Source organism: Lissotriton vulgaris, chromosome 8 (genome assembly GCF_964263255.1).
Source record: "Lissotriton vulgaris chromosome 8, aLisVul1.2, whole genome shotgun sequence".
Lineage (NCBI taxonomy): Eukaryota > Metazoa > Chordata > Amphibia > Caudata > Salamandridae > Lissotriton > Lissotriton vulgaris.
The window spans coordinates 1434513162-1434530918 of record NC_141696.1 but is presented as its reverse complement, the minus strand read 5'-3'; the positions used below and the strand labels follow the sequence as shown (position 1 = coordinate 1434530918).

Genomic DNA, 17757 nt, shown 5'->3' with positions numbered 1-17757 from the left:
AACGAACTCCAGGGAAATACATTTGTTAGAGAAGGAACTTATTGACTTACAGCTTCAATTAAAAATTTCGGATGAGAGAACTCTTAAAGAAAAATGGGAGTCTAGTAGATTAAAAAATTTTGAGTATGGAGAGAAGTGTGGAGCCCTCCTTGCTTGGAAAGCCAGAGAAGAGAGAACGAGAAATAACATCAAAGCCCTATTGCAAAGACAGACAGGAGATTTGATAGAAACAGACGCAGAGATAAGAGAAGAAGCAAGGTCCTTCATGAGGAGTCTTTACACAGAAGACAAAGATCCTAAGGGGGAGGATTTAGAATCCTGGCTGGTTATAAAACATCTTCCGCAAATATCCGAATCGGATAAAGCATACTTGGAAAGTGAGATAACAGAAGGGGAAATTCTAGATCAACTGAAGAAAATGAAAAGAGGGAAAGCTGCAGGTTCAGATGGGTTGCCAGTGGAGATCTATTTGGATAATAAAGACCAATTAATAACTCCATTAAGGGAACTCTTCAATCTTTTATTGATTCATGGCTATTCTACACCTCCTTCATGGGGAGAAGCTATTATAACGCTTATACCTAAACCAAATAAAGACTTGAAAAGAATAGAGTCCTATAGACCCATCTCATTACTGAACACGGATATGAAGATGTACTCTGGTATTTTAGCCACTAGACTATCGAAGGTCATAAAATCTATAATTCACCCTGACCAGAGAGGCTTTATCCCAGGGAGACAGTTAAACGAACTAACGTTTCAAGCAATAGGGGCCATAGACTACGCCAACGCTAAAAATCTCCCACTGGCCCTGGTTGCCATAGATGCGGCTAAGGCCTTCGATCAGGTCAATTGGAAGTATCTATGGGCCACAATGGCGGCTTTTGGGTTCCCTCAAATCTTCATAGAGGCGGTTAGATCCTTATACCACAGTCCAAAGGCAAAGGTCTTAGTTAACGGAATTTTATCTGAGTGGTTTGATATATCTCGAGGTACCAGGCAGGGTTGTCCTCTGTCTCCCCTTTTGTTTGACGTTTATATGGAGCCCTTTGTTTGTGGGATTAGAGAGGACAATATCATTCAACCATTTCAGCTTGGAAATCTGCCCTTGAAGGTGGCGTTGTACGCAGACGACCTTCTTTTATATACCTCTGATCACTCGGTAGCAATTCCGAGGCTATTTCATCTATTGGAAGAATTTGGGAAATTGTCTGGGTACCAGATTAATAAGGAGAAAACTGAGATTATGGGTTGGAATAATAACACACATATATTGGGTGCAAAACAGAATATGAGGTACCTGGGAATTTACTTAACTCAATCATTAAATGATATTACATCATTCAGTTGGCAAAAGGTGGTTAAAGATATTAATAAAACTTTAACAAGATGGGGGAACTTGCCTTTGAACATTTATGGTCGTGTCAACCTTATTAAAATGACAATTCTTCCAAAATTGACTTTTCTATTTAACTGCATCCCCTTATCATTCCCATTGAAAGACATTAATACTCTACAGGGTAAAATTGGATCCTTTATATGGGCCTGTAAGTCAACAAGAATCGCATGGAAGAAACTGAGGAGGGGTTTAAAAATAGGAGGGCTAGCCCTCCCTGATCTTTTGTCATACTGTCATGCATTTCACTTTAAAAACTTTAGGCTTCTTGCGAATAAGCTTGATGCATCATCACAGGGCCGCCTGTTCCAAGCTATGTTAACCGACTCACCTTATAACCATGATTACTTTATATTTAAGTTTGGAGACCAGAATTTTTTTTAAAAAATTCGCCTTAAAATTTTACAGACTGCACTAAAAAATTGGGGGTTCATCAGGAAGACATTTAATATTCCCTATTACCATACACATTCCCCAATATGGGACTCTCCTGGTACACCTCAATGCCTCCAGGATCAACTGTCACAACCCCTGAAAACAGCTGGGTTTAAAAAATGGGGGGATCTTTGGGCAGATTCGGGCCTAGTGAGTTGGAATTCGTTAGCACAACTTACAGATGGACAGTTGACTAGGTTCAAATACTATCAACTATCCGCCTGGTGGTCCAGTCAAAATATGCAAAGGGAGGAAGATACAGATATTCTTGAGGCAATTGGCAGAGGGGGGAAATGGGTAAAAGAGCTTTCATTTTGGTACAATTTGATGATCAAAGAAGAGGAGAGTAAATTGTATTTGGAGATAATAAAGTTATGGGGAAATTGTATATCTGAGCCCCCCGAAGAAGTCAGTAAAGTATGGTTAGATTCCTTTTCTCTCTCACAGAGGCTAATTAAACCAGCCAATTTAAGACGCAATCACCTGTTTACGGCTTATAGAGTCTATTGGACTCCGGTCAAATTGCATAAGATTACACTAAACAACTATTATTGTCCCCGTTGTAACCATAACGCTGCTGATGATATCCATATCTTTCTGGAATGTCCAGTCATTCAAGACTACTGGAAAGCGATAATGGATTTCCTGGGTGATGTACTTTCAATAACCATCATGTGCTCTCGCAGACTTGTCTTCTTTGGTCTATTGAAAGACTATAATATCAAGAGTTTGGATACTCAGTTCATTTTTTACATAATAGCTATCGCAAGGAGACAAATTTGCATGGAGTGGAAGTCAGCATCTCCCCCTAGATTTGCAGTATGCCTGAAGTACATAATGGAAGTGTGTAAAATGGATCAGGTTGGCCGCAGTGAGAACACTGAGAATGTCTGGTCTAAATTGATGGTCTGGATAAATAGGTGAGCGGTCCTGTGTATTATGCCAGAGGTTGTGTCGGTCCTGTCCTCCACCAGGCCTAGGGTGCCTAAAATAGGCCTGGAGGAGTAGGATAAGGAAAGCAGCCTACCTCTGGGAAATCTCTGTCTGCTATGATACTGTTTCCATGGCGGACTCAAAAAATAACAGTATAAGAGGCAACAGTGAGACCCATCTAGAGCATACATATTCTGGTGGCATATATGAGGACAAAAAAAAGAAAAAAAAGAAAAATAAAAAAATGTCTCAAAATCCACTGGAGCACATATATTGAGACCCAGCAAAGGCACATCGGGCTAACAGTCCCTACAATTTTGCCAAGTTTCGTGCAAATCCATTCAGCCGTTCGAGCTAAAAGTGAGGCCAAACGCCCTATGGAAAACTCAATGTTAAAAACGCGTTTTGGGACCCCCCTTTTTTTCTCAGCCCCCCCTTGACGAAACCCCCCAAATTTTCAGGGGCTGCTCAGAAACAAAATGTGCCATTTTCCTGAACATTTCAGCCGATTCCGTCCACAAACGCCAAAGTTATTAGACATAGAATTTTCAAAAGTCCCATAGAGAAAAAATCCTAACTATATATACCTACTGGCGACCACCAGTAGGTAATATATATATTGAACCCAAGCATCACTCACCTGGGAGCCACTGCTGCTTTCTGGGACACTGAGTCTTTGTGTTGCACTGACCAGCTGAATTGAGGTAATTGACGCTTGGGGGCGGAGCTACTATCTGCACCTATCATAGTGCGGCTGGACTTACTAACACTGCAGAAGCGAGGGACTCTTCATTCATTTTATTGTTGGCGCAGACGAAGGCCACACCGGCCGAAATGCATTCGCCTTAAAAATGTTAATTAAATGGAGCTGCCTTTCACCCCCGCTGAGGCTTCTGCTTCTTTTTATTCAGAAAGGAGATTGCTGTTTTTATATATATATATATATATATATATATATATATATATATATATATATATATATACATATATATATACATATATATAGGAGTCCACAATCCTGAAGTGCAAGTAACCAGAAAACGGCTCCAACACAAAACCAGGTACAGACCACTGCCAGGGTTCGTAGTGAAAATAAGGTGCTTTATTCCATCGATGGGGACGGCAACATGACGTGTTTCGTCCGGGAAACCTGGACTTGATCACATGACAATCCCAGAGATACATGTGGTTAAATACTGGCAGTCACTACATTTGACTCATCCCATACCAGCAAGGACATAGAAAAAATACTATTCATAGCACAATCGGCTTGCTCAAATGTAAGGATAAAATTCCATACTTATATGTTAATAACATCACTGTATTGGAGAAATTTATAGTCAAGGAACAAGTTTAAAAAACCATAATCATTTCCAAAACTATCTCCATAAATACAATGATGAAACGATGATAGAATTTAGGCTGAAAATACAGGGCAAGTGGCCTAGATCATAGCCCCAAATACATTAATGAAAATATTTCATAAATATGTCTTGTCCCAGGAGGTCAAGCGGACACAATCCAATAAAACGATTAAAAACCACATAATATAATGAAAGTGCAGAAAGATAGTGCAACAATTTTAAGCCCATGACATGGACCAGAGCAAGGTAATTTCCAAAGTTTAAAAATTATCCACAGCCAAGACAAAAAATTCATGGGTGAAAAAGTGTAAAGTGCAATAAAGTGCAATTAACCGGCTAATGTAACAAATTAAGCAGTAAATACATGCACTGTAAAAAACATGTGCAAAATTTATCAATTTCTCAAAGACAAAACATTAATATATATATTTTTTTTTTTTTATAGAGCGCGTAGTCACCCGTGAGTATCCCAGCGCTAGGAACAATTAACCAGAGGGGAGTGAGGGGCAAGGAGGTGAGAAGGATTTATGGAAAAAGGAAGGTTTTCAGCCTCTTTCTGAAACTTAGGTAGTTGGGTTCTGTTCTGATCTCGCGGCGGAGGGCGTTCCAGAGACGTGCGGTATGAACCGAGAAGCGTCTTCCACCCGTGCGGGCCTTCTTGACTCTGGGGATGGTGATGAAATGTTCCTGATCGGAGCGAAGAGCTCTTCCGGCTTTGTACGGTATGATGAATTTAGCTAGGATCGGAGGTCCTTTGTTTTGCAGAGATTTGTGGGTCAGGCAAAGGGCTTTGAACTGGACTCGTTCCCTGATCGGGAGCCAGTGGAGGAGCCTAAGAGCCGGCTTAGCTGAGGCTCTGGCGGGTGTGTTGGTAACGATCCGGGCAGCCGCATTTTGGATCCTCTGTAGCCGGTTCAGAGTGGCCTCAGGAGCGCCCAGGTAGATGGAATTGCTGTAGTCGATCCTGGAGAGTATTAGGCCTTGGATCAATAGTTTATTTGCGGTAGGAGGGAGTAAAGGGCGGATCTTACGGATTGATTTAAGGAGCCCAAAGCATGTCCCGGCTACTTTCTTTGCCTGTGTGGCGAACGAAAGGTCTTTTTCGAGCCAGACTCCCAGGCTCTTAACCTCGGATTTTGGGTCTGGGGGCGGGCCTAAACAGGGTGGCCAGATGTTCTGTGACCAGATGTTCGGTGACAGGGAGGGTCCCTTCTGACCCAGGAGGAGGATGTCGGTTTTCGAGCCGTTAAGTTTGAGATGGGAACGGTTCATCCATCCTTGTATATCCGTGAGACAATTGTAGAGGTCTGCAGGTTGTTGGCTTGGGTGGGATAAGGAGACCACTAGTTGTGTATCGTCAGCGTAGCTGACGATGCTCACTCCGAAAGGGGTGACGACCTCCTCCAGTGGGGACATGTAGATGTTAAACAATGTGGGGCTCAGGGAGGAGCCCTGAGGTACGCCACACTGGAGGGGTTTTTCGGAGGAGCGGGTGTTGTTCTCCCAGATTTTAAAGGACCGATGCCCCAAAAAGGAGGATAGCCAGGACAGTGCTTTTCCTTCCACGCCGACACTCCTGAGGCGTTGGATCAGGAGTTGGTGGTTGACGGTGTCGAAGGCCGCACTGAGGTCGAGGAGGATCACTGCCACTGATCCTCCAGCGTCGAGTAGTGCTCTGGCGTCTTCCACCGCTACCAGGAGGGCGATGTCGGTGCCCTGCCCTGGGCGGAATCCCGTTTGCAATCTTTTCAGCCGATCATTGGTTTCCAGAAATTGGGATAGTTTTCTGTTTACCAGCTTTTCGGCGATTTTGCTAGTTCCAGGGAGGAGGGAGATTGGTCTGTTGTTGGCTAAGTCGGCGGGGTCAAGGGAAGGTTTCTTCAATAGTGCCTTAACTACTGCCGCTTTCCAGTTGGGGGGGACGATACCCTGTTCCAGTGAGGTGTTGATGAGCTGGGTAAGGGGGGGATGATCGTGGGTGCTACACTCTTAAGAAAGCGTAACGGCGCAGGGTCTCTGGGGGAGCCGCTTTTGATGTTATTTAGCGTGCTTTCGACCTCCTCGACTGTCACTGGTCCCCAAGAGGTGAGACAAGGGGCGACAGGAGTGTTATTGGTCTCTATATCTTCGCACGTGTTGGTGGTTGGAATTGAATCGAGGATTTTCTGGATCTTATCCGTGAAGAAGTTGGCTAATTTGTAGCATTTTTCCTCATCAGCCTTGGGATCTGGTGGGATTCTGGGTGATGAGTCGGGGACTTTGAGGATCTCCTTTAGAATGGTGAAAGATTCTTTACTGGAGCAAGCAGCGTGTTCTATTCTTTTTTGAAAGAATAGACTTTTAGTTTTCTGGAGAGAGGTTTTATAGGTTTGGAGTGCGGTTTGGTAGGCATCCTTTTTGTCCTTATCCTTATCCTTCCTCCAGGAGCGTTCCATTTTCTTGCATTCCTGTCTAAGGACTTTAAGCTCTGGAGTATACCAGGGAGCGGGGGTGACTCGCTTGGGATGTTTGAGGGTGGTTATTTTGGGGAGGAGTTGATCCAATGAGGATGTGATCCAGAGATTGTACTGATCATCAGCGACGATGGGGTCACCAGAGAGAGTCGGTGTAGAATTAGCAAGGGTGTTGGCCCATTCCTCTGGGACAAGTTTGTGCCAGCGTCGATCGGTGATACGGGTTTTGGCGAGTTGTGGGGGGCTGTAAATAGAGGGCAGGAGAAGGGGATAAGGAAATGATCTGTCCATGGGAGAGGAAGAGAGGGGCCGGTGGTAATGTCACCGATATTGGTCAGGACGGGAAAACATCAGAATATGTTGGGCAAGAAAAGGTAACACTGCATGGAAAATATCAAGAGGAATTTCATAGAATATATACAACAAAACACTAGAATACTGCATAGAAAAGCCCAATAAATTAGCAATAAGTCATCCTCAGCACAATATATAAATAGCTAAAACCATACATATGGGTAGAACCATTAAAATACTGTGCACATAATGAAATAAGCTAAAATATTTACAGAAAGTTATGAAGATCTTCGCCCATATTCAAGCTGTTAGGAATCTTACTATTAAGGAGGACTATATAATGGCTTTCCAATTGTCTTAATTTCTTCTCTCTATCACCCCCTCTCTTTGTTGAAGGGACAGCGTCAATCACAAAATATTGTAGTTCATTCAGATTGTTATTATGAACTAATTTAAAATGACGCGCCACGGGGTAATTAGGGTCAGAATTGACTATGGCCCGAAGGTGCTGTAAAATGCGGTTATATACTTGTAATTTGGTGCTACCAACATATAGTAGCTGGCAAGTACACTTTAAAACATAAACCGCATAATCAGTTTTGCAGGTGTAAAGACTATTAATCTTCATAGTAGTATTAGTAACACCTTCAGAATATTCAGTAGTGTTAACTCCAAATTTACAAGCCCTGCATGAGCTACATTTACGGAACCCAGTCCTGTTGGAAAGCCAGTTGGATTTAATATTGACCTCCGGACTTGTTTTTACCAGAGCATCCCTCATAGAGGGTGCTCTACGAAAAGTAATGCTTGGTCTGTCTTCCAAAAGGGGCGCTAATGTAATATCTGTTTTTAAAATAGGCCAATTGGATTTTAGTATCTGTTTGATCTTCCTCTCTTGGTTATTAAAGGTGGTGATTAAATGGATAGTAGATTTATCAGTTTGAGTGGGCACTGACTCAGGAGTAACAGTAACAGTAACCCCAGTATCAAAATTGGACTCCGTTTGATTAAACATCACTTTCTTTCGGGAACTAGTGAGTGCATCTTTATCATATCCCCTACGTAAAAACCTGTGAAAGGAACCATCAAGACATATAGCCAGATCATTTCATTATTACAGATGCGCTTGATCCTTAAAAATTCCCCATAAGGAATACTCTTGATAAAATGGCGAGGATGATTGCTTTGGGCATGTAAAATAGAATTTTCAGCAGTGGATTTTCTATGCATCCTAGTCATGATCTTATTTTCCATAATTTAAACCTCTACATCCAAGAAGTCTACACTCAAATTGTTTATATTGGCTGTAAACTCCAAGTTCAACGAGTTGATATTGATATTACTCACAAATTATTCCGCAGAAGATTTACAACCTTGCCAGATTATAAATACGTCGTCAATAAAACGCCACATTTTAACAATGCCAGTCTCAGAATCCCCCAAACAATCACGGAGCCCACCAAGAACATGCCTCTCCCACCAGCCCACGTATAAACATGCGTAGCTGGGGGAGAAGCATGCCCCCATCGCAGCACCCCGCAATTGCTGGTAGACTTCATTGTTGAACAAGAAAAAATTATTCTTGAGACACAAATCGATCATAGTAATCAGCATTTTGCTGTGTTCAAAATACTTGATGTCCCTTTTAGATAAGAAATATTCAACAGCAGTTAAACCATCACTATGATTGATCGAGGTGTAAAGAGAGGTAATATCCATTACCAAAAACATGTAATTAGGTTTCCAAACAATGTCATTCAACTTGGTCAGAAAATCACCAGTGACTCTTAAATAGGTGAAAAGAGCCTCCATAAAATCATGAAGAAAGTAATCCACATATTTGGATATAGGTTCCAAAAGTCCATTTTGGGCCGAGATGATGGGATGCCCAGGTATAGGTGAAATACCTTTATGGATTTTGGGTAATAAGTAAAGCGTAGGAGTGATAGGAAAATCCTTTTTCAGAAACTCAAACTCTTTTTTACTTATCAAACCTTCCCTTTTCCATTGTGCCAAGTTCGTGTGCACTAATAGTTTTACCTTGTTCAATTCATTAAATGAGGCTTTTCTGTAGCAAGCTGGGTCACTCAATTGCCTCTCTGCTTCCTTAACATACATATCCCGTGGCCACAGGACGACGTTTCCACCTTTAGCTGCTTTATTGACAATGATGTTACAATGAGAGTTTATTTTACGGATAAGGGTGGAGTACTGTTTATCTCTGTAACTTCTATGTTTATCCTTTCTAGCAGCAGTCTGATTGAGTTCCTTTAAGTCCTCAATCACACGATCATTAAAAATGTCAATGGCGTCCCTTGGCATAACAGGGACAAATGTGGACTTTGGACAAAAAGGACTGTTGCCAGCACTGCCACTAATTATTCCCATAGACTTAAAAACTTCCTGAGTATTGGCTATGGAGTCAATATCATCATTGGCAAGCGAGTGAGCAGTTTTCAAGGCCATAGTATCTGCTATGGAAACATTAAAATATATATATATGCACAAAGATACTCCCCAAGAAACCTCCAATCCCTACGATCGGCGAGGCATAGAAAGGAGACGGACCACAGGATCTGGCCTCAGTTGTTCTTTAATGGCACAGGTAAAACAGCAACAGCAAAATGCGTGTCGGGCTCCTGGGCCCTTGATCAAATATATATTACATACTCCAAAACCTGCTCCAAATAAAGAACAGGACTGACACATCTAACATTTTTATTCAGACACGGTTTGCCATACTGAACGCGTTGCAACCGCGATTCCGGCCTTTTCCGACAAATATATATGTGTGTATTTGTGTGGTTGTGTGCATGCGTGTATGTGTGCGGCGTGTGTGTGTGTTATTGTTTTTGCAGTTTTATATAGCACAAACTTCGACCAAAAGAACAGGAGCGCTTTACATGAGCAACAGTTACATTACACAAAGTCTTCCTTTTTTTATGCACAGGGAAATTAAGTGATTTGCCCACAATCTCAGGATGCTCCGCCGAGACACAAAACTGGTTCCCATTTCCAAAATAGCTAGCTCTGGCCGTGAAACCACAACCTCTCCCCAATTACCACAGGTTTAAAGAGAACCGGAAACCAGTGAAGATGAGATTCAGATATCCTAAAAAGAACACCAGTGAAAAGAGAAAGTAGCCCTTCCACCACTCCTGTGCAGAAAAAAAAGGTCCAGGGATGGCTCTTTCATTTTCGAAGATGGGTGTGGAGGCATTACAGAGGAGTTCAAGACAAGTTTGAGGAAGACATGGTTTGGTTGAGTCGGGAATTCAGATTGGAGTGCGGGGTATGACAAATTGGGAGATTAAAGGACAGATTGAACTGCAACAAATAAATGTGGTCCTCCTTAGCATCTCACATAGCTAAAAAGTGGCCTCCATTAGTGAATCAGATAGCTAAAACAGTGGCCCATGTTTGCAAGTTGGGGCAGTTTTAAACTTATAAAGACACGCTGTGAAAGTGTTTTGCAATGTATGGAAGACTGCATGGATTTCAGCTTGCTGCAGGCAATGTTTATTTGAATATTCAGGAAATCAACAGTATCATGAACATTCTGTGCCATGGATGGCTTTTAAAACAAGTATATATGTATTTAAAAAAAAATCCCCATAAGGAATACTCTTGATAAGATGGCGAGGATGATTGCTTTGGGAATGTAAAATAGAATTTCCAGCAGTGGATTTTCTATGCATCCTAGTCATGATCTTATTTTCCATAATTTAAACCTCTACATCCAAGAAGTCTACACTCACATTGGTTATATTGGCTGTAAACTCCAAGTTCAACGAGTTGATATTGATATTACTCACAAATTCTTCCGCAGAATATTTACAACCTTGCCAGATTATAAATGCGTCGTCAATAAAACGCCACATTTTAACAATGCCTGTCTCAGAGTCCCCCAAACAATCACGGAGCCCACCAAGAACATGCCTCTCCCACCAGCCCACGTGTAAACATGCGTAGCTGGGGGAGAAGCATGCCCCCATCGCAACACCCCGCAATTGCTGGTAGACTTCATTGTTGAACAAGAAAAAATTATTCTTGAGACACAAATCGATCATAGTAATCAGCATTTTGCTATGTTCAAAATACTTGATGTCCCTTTTAGATAAGAAATATTCAACAGCAGTTAAACCATCACTATGATTGATCGAGGTGTAAAGAGAGGTAATATCCATTACCAAAAACATGTAATTAGGTTTCCAAACAATGTCATTCAACTTGGTCAGAAAATCACCAGTGTCTTAAATAAGTAGGAAGAGCCTCCATAAAATCATGAAGAAAGTAATCCACATATTTGGATATAGGTTCCAAAAGTCCATTTTGGGCTGAGATGATGGGACGCCCAGGTATAGGTGAAATACCTTTATGGATTTTGGGTAATAAGTAAAGCGTAGGAGTGAGAGGAAAATCCTTTTTCAGAAACTCAAACTCTTTTTTACTTATCAAACCTTCCCTTTTCCATTGTGCCAAGTGCGTGTGCACTAATAGTTTTACCTTGTTCAATTCATTAAATGAGGCTTTTCTGTAGCAAGCTGGGTCACTCAATTGCCTCTCAGCTTCCTTAACATACATATCCCGTGGCCACAGGACGACGTTTCCACCTTTATCTGCTTTATTGACAATGATGTTACCATGAGAGTTTATTTTACGGCTAAGGGTGGAGTACTGTTTATCTCTGTAACTTCTATGTTTATCCTTTCTAGCAACAGTCCGATTGAGTTCCTTTAAGTCCTCAATCACACGATCATTAAAAATGTCAATGGCGTCCCTTGGCATAACAGGGACAAATGTGGACTTTGAACAAAAAGGACTGTTGCCAGCACTGCTACTAATTATTCCATAGACTTAAAAACTTCCTGAGTATTGGCTATGGAGTCAATATCATCATTGGTAAGCGAGTGAGCAGTTTTCAAGGCCATAGTATCTGCTATGGAAAAATTCAAATATATATATATATATATATGCACAAAGATACTCCCCAAGCGACTTCCAATCTCTACGATCGGCGAGGCATAGAAAGGAGACGGACCACAGAATCTGGCCTCAGTTGTTCTTTAATGGCACAGGTAAAACAGCAGCATCAAGACGCGTTTCGGGCTCCTGGGCCCTTGATCACATATATATACATATATACTCCAAAACCTGCTCCAAATAAAGAACAGGACTGACACATCTAACATTTTTATTCGGACACGGTTTGCCATACTGAACGCGTTGCAACCGTGATTCCGGCCTTTTCCGACAAATATATATGTGAGTATTTGTGTGGTTGTGTGCATGCGTGTATGTGTGCGGCGTGTGTGTGTGTTATTGTTTTTGCAGTTTTATATAGCACAAACTTCGACCAAAAGAACAGGAGCGCTTTACATGAGCAACAGTTACATTACACAAAGTCTTCCTTTTTTTATGCACAGGGAAATTAAGTGATTTGCCCACAATCTCAGGATGCTCAGCCGAGACACAAAACTGGTTCCCATTTCCAAAATAGCTAGCTCTGGCCGTGAAACCACAACCTCTCCCCAATTACCACAGGTTTAAAGAGAACCGGAAACCAGTGAAGATGAGAGTCAGATATCCTAGAAAGAACACCAGTGAAAAGAGAAAGTAGCCCTTCCACCACTCCTGTGCAGAAAAAAGGTCCAGGGATGGCTCTTTCATTTTCGAAGATGGGTGTGGAGGCATTACAGAGGAGTTCAAGACAAGTTTGAGGAAGACATGGTTTGGTTGAGTCGGTAATTCAGATTGGAGTGCGGGGCATGACAAATTGGGAGATTAAAGGACAGACTGGACTGCAACAGAAAGTAGGCCCGGGCACACAAATAAACGTGGTCCTCCTTAACAACTCACATAGCTAAAAAGTGGCCTCCATTAGTGAATCAGATAGCTAAAAAAGTGGCCCATGTTTGCAAGTTGGGGCAGTTTTAAACTTATAAAGACACGCTGTAAAAGTGTTTTGCAATGTATGGAAGACTGCATGGATTTCAGCTTGCTGCAGCAATGTTTATTTGAATATTCGGGAAATCAACAGTATCATGGACATTCTGTGCCATGAATGGCTTTGAAATCAAGTATATATGTAGTTTATACTGTTTCATGTTTTTGGCAGGTGCTAGGCTATCCTCCATGGTAGTGGCTGATGGCTGAGAGTTGGGACAAGTGTGTACATATGCTCCAAAGTCGGTCATTTGACCAGCTTTGAACTCTTGCTAGTTGGCACAGAAGTAAAGGGCTGAACGACCTTCTGGTTGACGCTCGAGTCATTCATTCTGTTACTCATCGTCACACGCTACAGTCCACGACTCAGAGCTTATTCACCAGATAAACAGCAGCGGAATGCTCAACTATTTGAAATCGTTTTTTATGCGAGACGAAAGAAGAGAGCTCTTTCTACCGCTACATTATTTAAGATTTAATTTAAAATGTAAAAGAAAAAAAGAAAAAAAAATAGTCAGAATGAAACAATTGTTCAAACGACACATTTTAGAGTCAAGCAGATATAGTCTCTAAGAAGCAGTACTACGGAAAGGCTGGTAGGTGTCTTGTCACCTGGGGTGTGTGCAGGAGGCATACATTCTAGTTTGCTTCTCAGGGTGTAGCACGTACCTTTGCTTTGGTATGCAGCTGAAGTTCCCCATTCTCTCGGACACTTGGCTGCAGCTCTGGTTTTGTGTCTTTTAATTTGTTTCTCTTCTCATCCTGAGCGTCCGCGCTGTTTGTTGCGCCCAGAAGCCCCCGCGCCCCTCCCCGCTCCCCTCTATGCTCGCTCTATCAGGCGGAGATGCGAAAGGTAGTGCGGTTGTGGACCGCGCGCAGACCGCACATACATGCAGAGCGCCCCAGATGAACCGAGTGCAAAGCCGGGCTCCCTGCAAGGAGGAAGTGAACAGGAAGTGAAGGGAGATGTACGGAGTGTATCATTTCCTGAGATGCAGGCACGAGAGAGGGTGCACGGCCAATAGGACCTTGTCTCGCACACCAAAGACAGCACATCTCTAACTAACTAGAAATAAATGACCAACCAAACCCGACTTTCGCCTTAGCTTCCCAAATACAGCTGCAGAGTATGAAAGTACAGCTTTCGATTCGTATTTGACATGAGTTTGCCCCAAAATATTCCTCATTGGCCAAATATCTTCCTAAGTACCTAGCCAAAGCCGAATGGATGCTGTGATTTGTCCAATGCAAGTCATAACAAGCATTGGCAAAGCCAATGTGCCTGGTTAAAACAGGAATGTTGAATGGTAATGTAAAGCATTACAAGTCGATAAAACGGGTATGGATATGTATTTGTGGGGAAGTAAAGAACTGTAGAATAATACTGGAGAAGGTTATAAGATCATTGAAAGTTGCACTGTCAAACCAGACGTACAAATCCTTGAAGGCTAACGACTGTCCTCCTTTCATCTGTCCTGTTGCCAGAGAAAAACAGCACAAACTAGTTATCTAAGACACTTTAATAGTATTGTAATGTTATATATGTGCTCCTGAAAGCTCACCCTAAGGCAACTGAGTAAATAAACAAAATTATCACAGCTGTTGGGAGGACAAACACTTTTTAGGTCTCGGCTAAAAGACGCGCGTTAGGTCTCGGCTAAAAGACGCGCGTAAGCGCGTCTCCGCCGAGATCTTATGTCAGGGACGATGCTTCCCAGGAGACAGGGTCTGTCGCGCGCTTTGCCTCTCTGGAGGCGATTTCCGCTGGCCACGCGCTCGCGAACGCGCTCAGCTGCTGTCTCCTGGGAAGCAGCTACACCACACGCGCATGCGCAGAAACAGCGACAGACACACACGAGCGCTCATGCACGCACGCACCCACACATACAGCGAACCCAGCGTCGCATGCATACACACACACACACACACGTGCACCGAGCATCCCCCCCACCCCTCCGTTGTCGCACCCCTCCCCTCCGCCGTCGCACCCCGCCCCCCACCCCTCCGCCGTCGCGCACACACACACGCAGACATACAGGCATTCTCTCTCCCCCCCCCCCGCTCCGCTCACCGGTCAAAGGCCCTCCGGACACGCAGACATACAGGCATTCTCTCTCTCTCTCCCCCCCCCCCCTCCCCCCCCCCCCCCCCTCCGCTCACCGGTCAAAGGCCCTCCGACCGCGGGGCTCTCCCTCGGTGCTCCTCCAGGCACTCCGTGGGCGCGGGCTTCACAAAACGGAAGTCCCGCCCCACGATAGGTTTCGTTTTCTCAGTCCCGCCCCACGTTACTTGTTTAGGTTAAAAAAGATTTCTATCTAGGCAAAGAGTGCATTAGAACACTTTACAGAACGTGGATAGTTACACATTTATCAGCATGTGTCCACCACTTTCAGCACAAATCAGAATGCATACATATAACAAATAGGACATTATTTACCGTTTGCTTCATAGGAAGCAGGAGTTCAAATAAAAAACAAAAATAATGGCGACTAAGAGGAAAATAGAGATGAAAGAATATGAAGTAACGAAACATTGTATGCACAAGTAACATGGCAATAACATATAAACAAAAAATAATGTGTTATAAACATATTTGAAAGCGATGAAGGACAACATTAATCGCAAGTGAGATCAAGTCATTTCTTCCCTGCGCAGCGATAATAGAGATTTTATTGTACTTTGTCCATGTTTATAGCAGGATGAAAGTCTTTCATATAGGCCCAATGGCATGATGTAATGCCTCATTTTACTACAAATGTTACTCAAGAAATATTTTTGCTTAGCATGCTTAATCGCTGAGTGACATCATGGGTAGCTTAAACTAGGAGAGTCGACAAGTCTATTTTTATTTCATCTCCCCCCGTGGCGAAAGGTGCGGCGATGTAAGCAGATCGCCCCTCTCATAAACCATCAACAAATAGTGAATGGGCAGAGCCAGCAGAGGCCAGGGCCGGTCTCAGACTCAGGGTCACCTGCTGCGCCCCAGGCGCTGACATTCATTGCTGCGCGCGCCCATTCGTCATATCAGACAGCGACCAGAGCAGCAGAAGGCCGAGGTCTCCCTCTCAGGTGTTGTTATTAGCGAGGGTGACTAGGACAGAAAACAGATAAGGGCTGCAAATAAAAGTGGTCCCAAATAGATAGTCAGATAGCTGGAAAACTGATTCCCATTTGAAAACTGGGGCAGTTTTGGAATTGTACGCTACGGACACGTTGCATTTCTGTTTTGCAAAGTATGGGAGGCTATATGCATTTGTGCTTTTAGCAGGCAATATTTGTGGTAACATCTGGAAAATCAACAGTAGAAACTAGCCCACCAGACCAAAAAAAAAATACAGAAAACACCCTGTAGTTTTTTTGTAGTATAGTTGGTTATTTTTAAATGGGATTGGGTTTTCTTATAAGACCATATAAACTTCTGCCAACTGGTCTTGATCTTACAAAAAAACGTTTGGGGAGCTAAAGCAGTGTATACCAAAATAGGTATAAATAACAGGGAAAAATAGTCCTCGTTATCACATTACATCTCCCTATCAACCCAACAGTAGGAGCCTGTGGTGGGAGTGCTGCGGGGCGCTAATGTGGGGAGGGGGAGGGGCAGGGTGGGGGTTCAGTAAACTAAAGATTACGGCCGGTTAGAGGTAGGTAACATTTAAATAAATAAAACGAATTTCGTGTTTAACTGTTGGCCACTCAGTGAGGACCAATAATTAGTAGCCAACTCACAAATTAGTGATCAAGTTTAAGTACATTATTCTCAGATTATAACACTCTCTGACATGCACTAGACATCAGATAATTATTAGCACAGTTTCCATGGAAAAAATATTAAGACACAATAAAAGACTCAGACACATTTAGATAATTAGGTTATTGTAATAAAGATCCAAAATCAGTACATATAAGTCACATTATAAGCAGTTCAGTCATGAGTCTTACAGCTCGGAGTATAAAGCCACAGAGTTAGCCAAATTAAATCTATATCTGAATAAAAGAATCCACCAAGAGGATGGTTCAGGTTTGAGTTTGCTACCACAACAAAAGCAGGAGGATGGTTCCATAGAGTTCACTTAGCATGGGAAAAGGGATCAAGTTGGAGACCACTAAGGAAAAGTTGATGGCAAGGAGAATGGAGCTGTAATCAGGAAAGTTCAGGTCTGGTCTCCCACCAGACAGCTCCAAATAGTCCAGCAGGCAAGTTCATCAACAAAGGGAAAACAAGCATTTACAATGCAACGGTTTCGCCTTCGGAAAAGTTAGAGCTATTGGCATTGTAAATGACAAACTTTTTATTTATGTGTTGGTTTTGAAAACAGATAAATATATGGCATTGTCATTTACAATGCCAATAGCTTACTCTGTCGCAAATGTGAGACGTATTGCATTTGCACACACACACACCCACACAAGAGCCCCACACACACACAAGAGCCCCCCACACACACACGAGGCCCACACACACACCACACAAGAGCCCCCTACACAGACCACACAAGAGCCCCCCCACACACCACACAAGAGCCCCCCCACACACACACGCAAGAGCCCCCCCACACACACGCAAGAGCCCCCCCCCCACACACACACGCAAGAGCCCCCCACACACACGCAAGAGCCCCCACACACGCAAAAGCCCCCACACACGCAAGAGCCCCCCACAGACACAAGAGCCCCCCACGCACACGCAAGATTCCCCCACACGCAAGAGCCCCCCACACACACGCAAGAGCCCCCCACACACACAAGAGCCCCCCACACACAAGAGCCCCCCACACACAAGAGCCCCCCACACACAAGAGCCCCCCACACACAAGAGCCCCCCACACACACGCAAAGAGCTCCCCAAACACACGCACAGAGCCCTCCGCTCCATTTGCATCAGGTGTAAGGCTCCTGACTGCTGACAGCCAGGAGACTCCAACAAAAGGAGGCTTAT

At 43.3% G+C, this 17757-nt stretch overlaps 1 protein-coding gene across 1 annotated transcript in view; it reads right to left on the bottom strand.

Moving 5' to 3' along the window:
- The window catches only part of LOC147698891 (uncharacterized), a 101959-nt gene extending 88336 nt beyond the window's left edge, over window positions 1-13623 (bottom strand). Inside the window, exon 1 of the mRNA XM_086935508.1 lies at window positions 13491-13623. Coding sequence (XP_086791634.1) covers window positions 13491-13522 — 32 coding nt within the window. The 5' untranslated portion in view covers window positions 13523-13623. The remainder of the gene's footprint in view (window positions 1-13490) is intronic.
- Between the last annotated feature and the right edge of the window lie 4134 nt (window positions 13624-17757).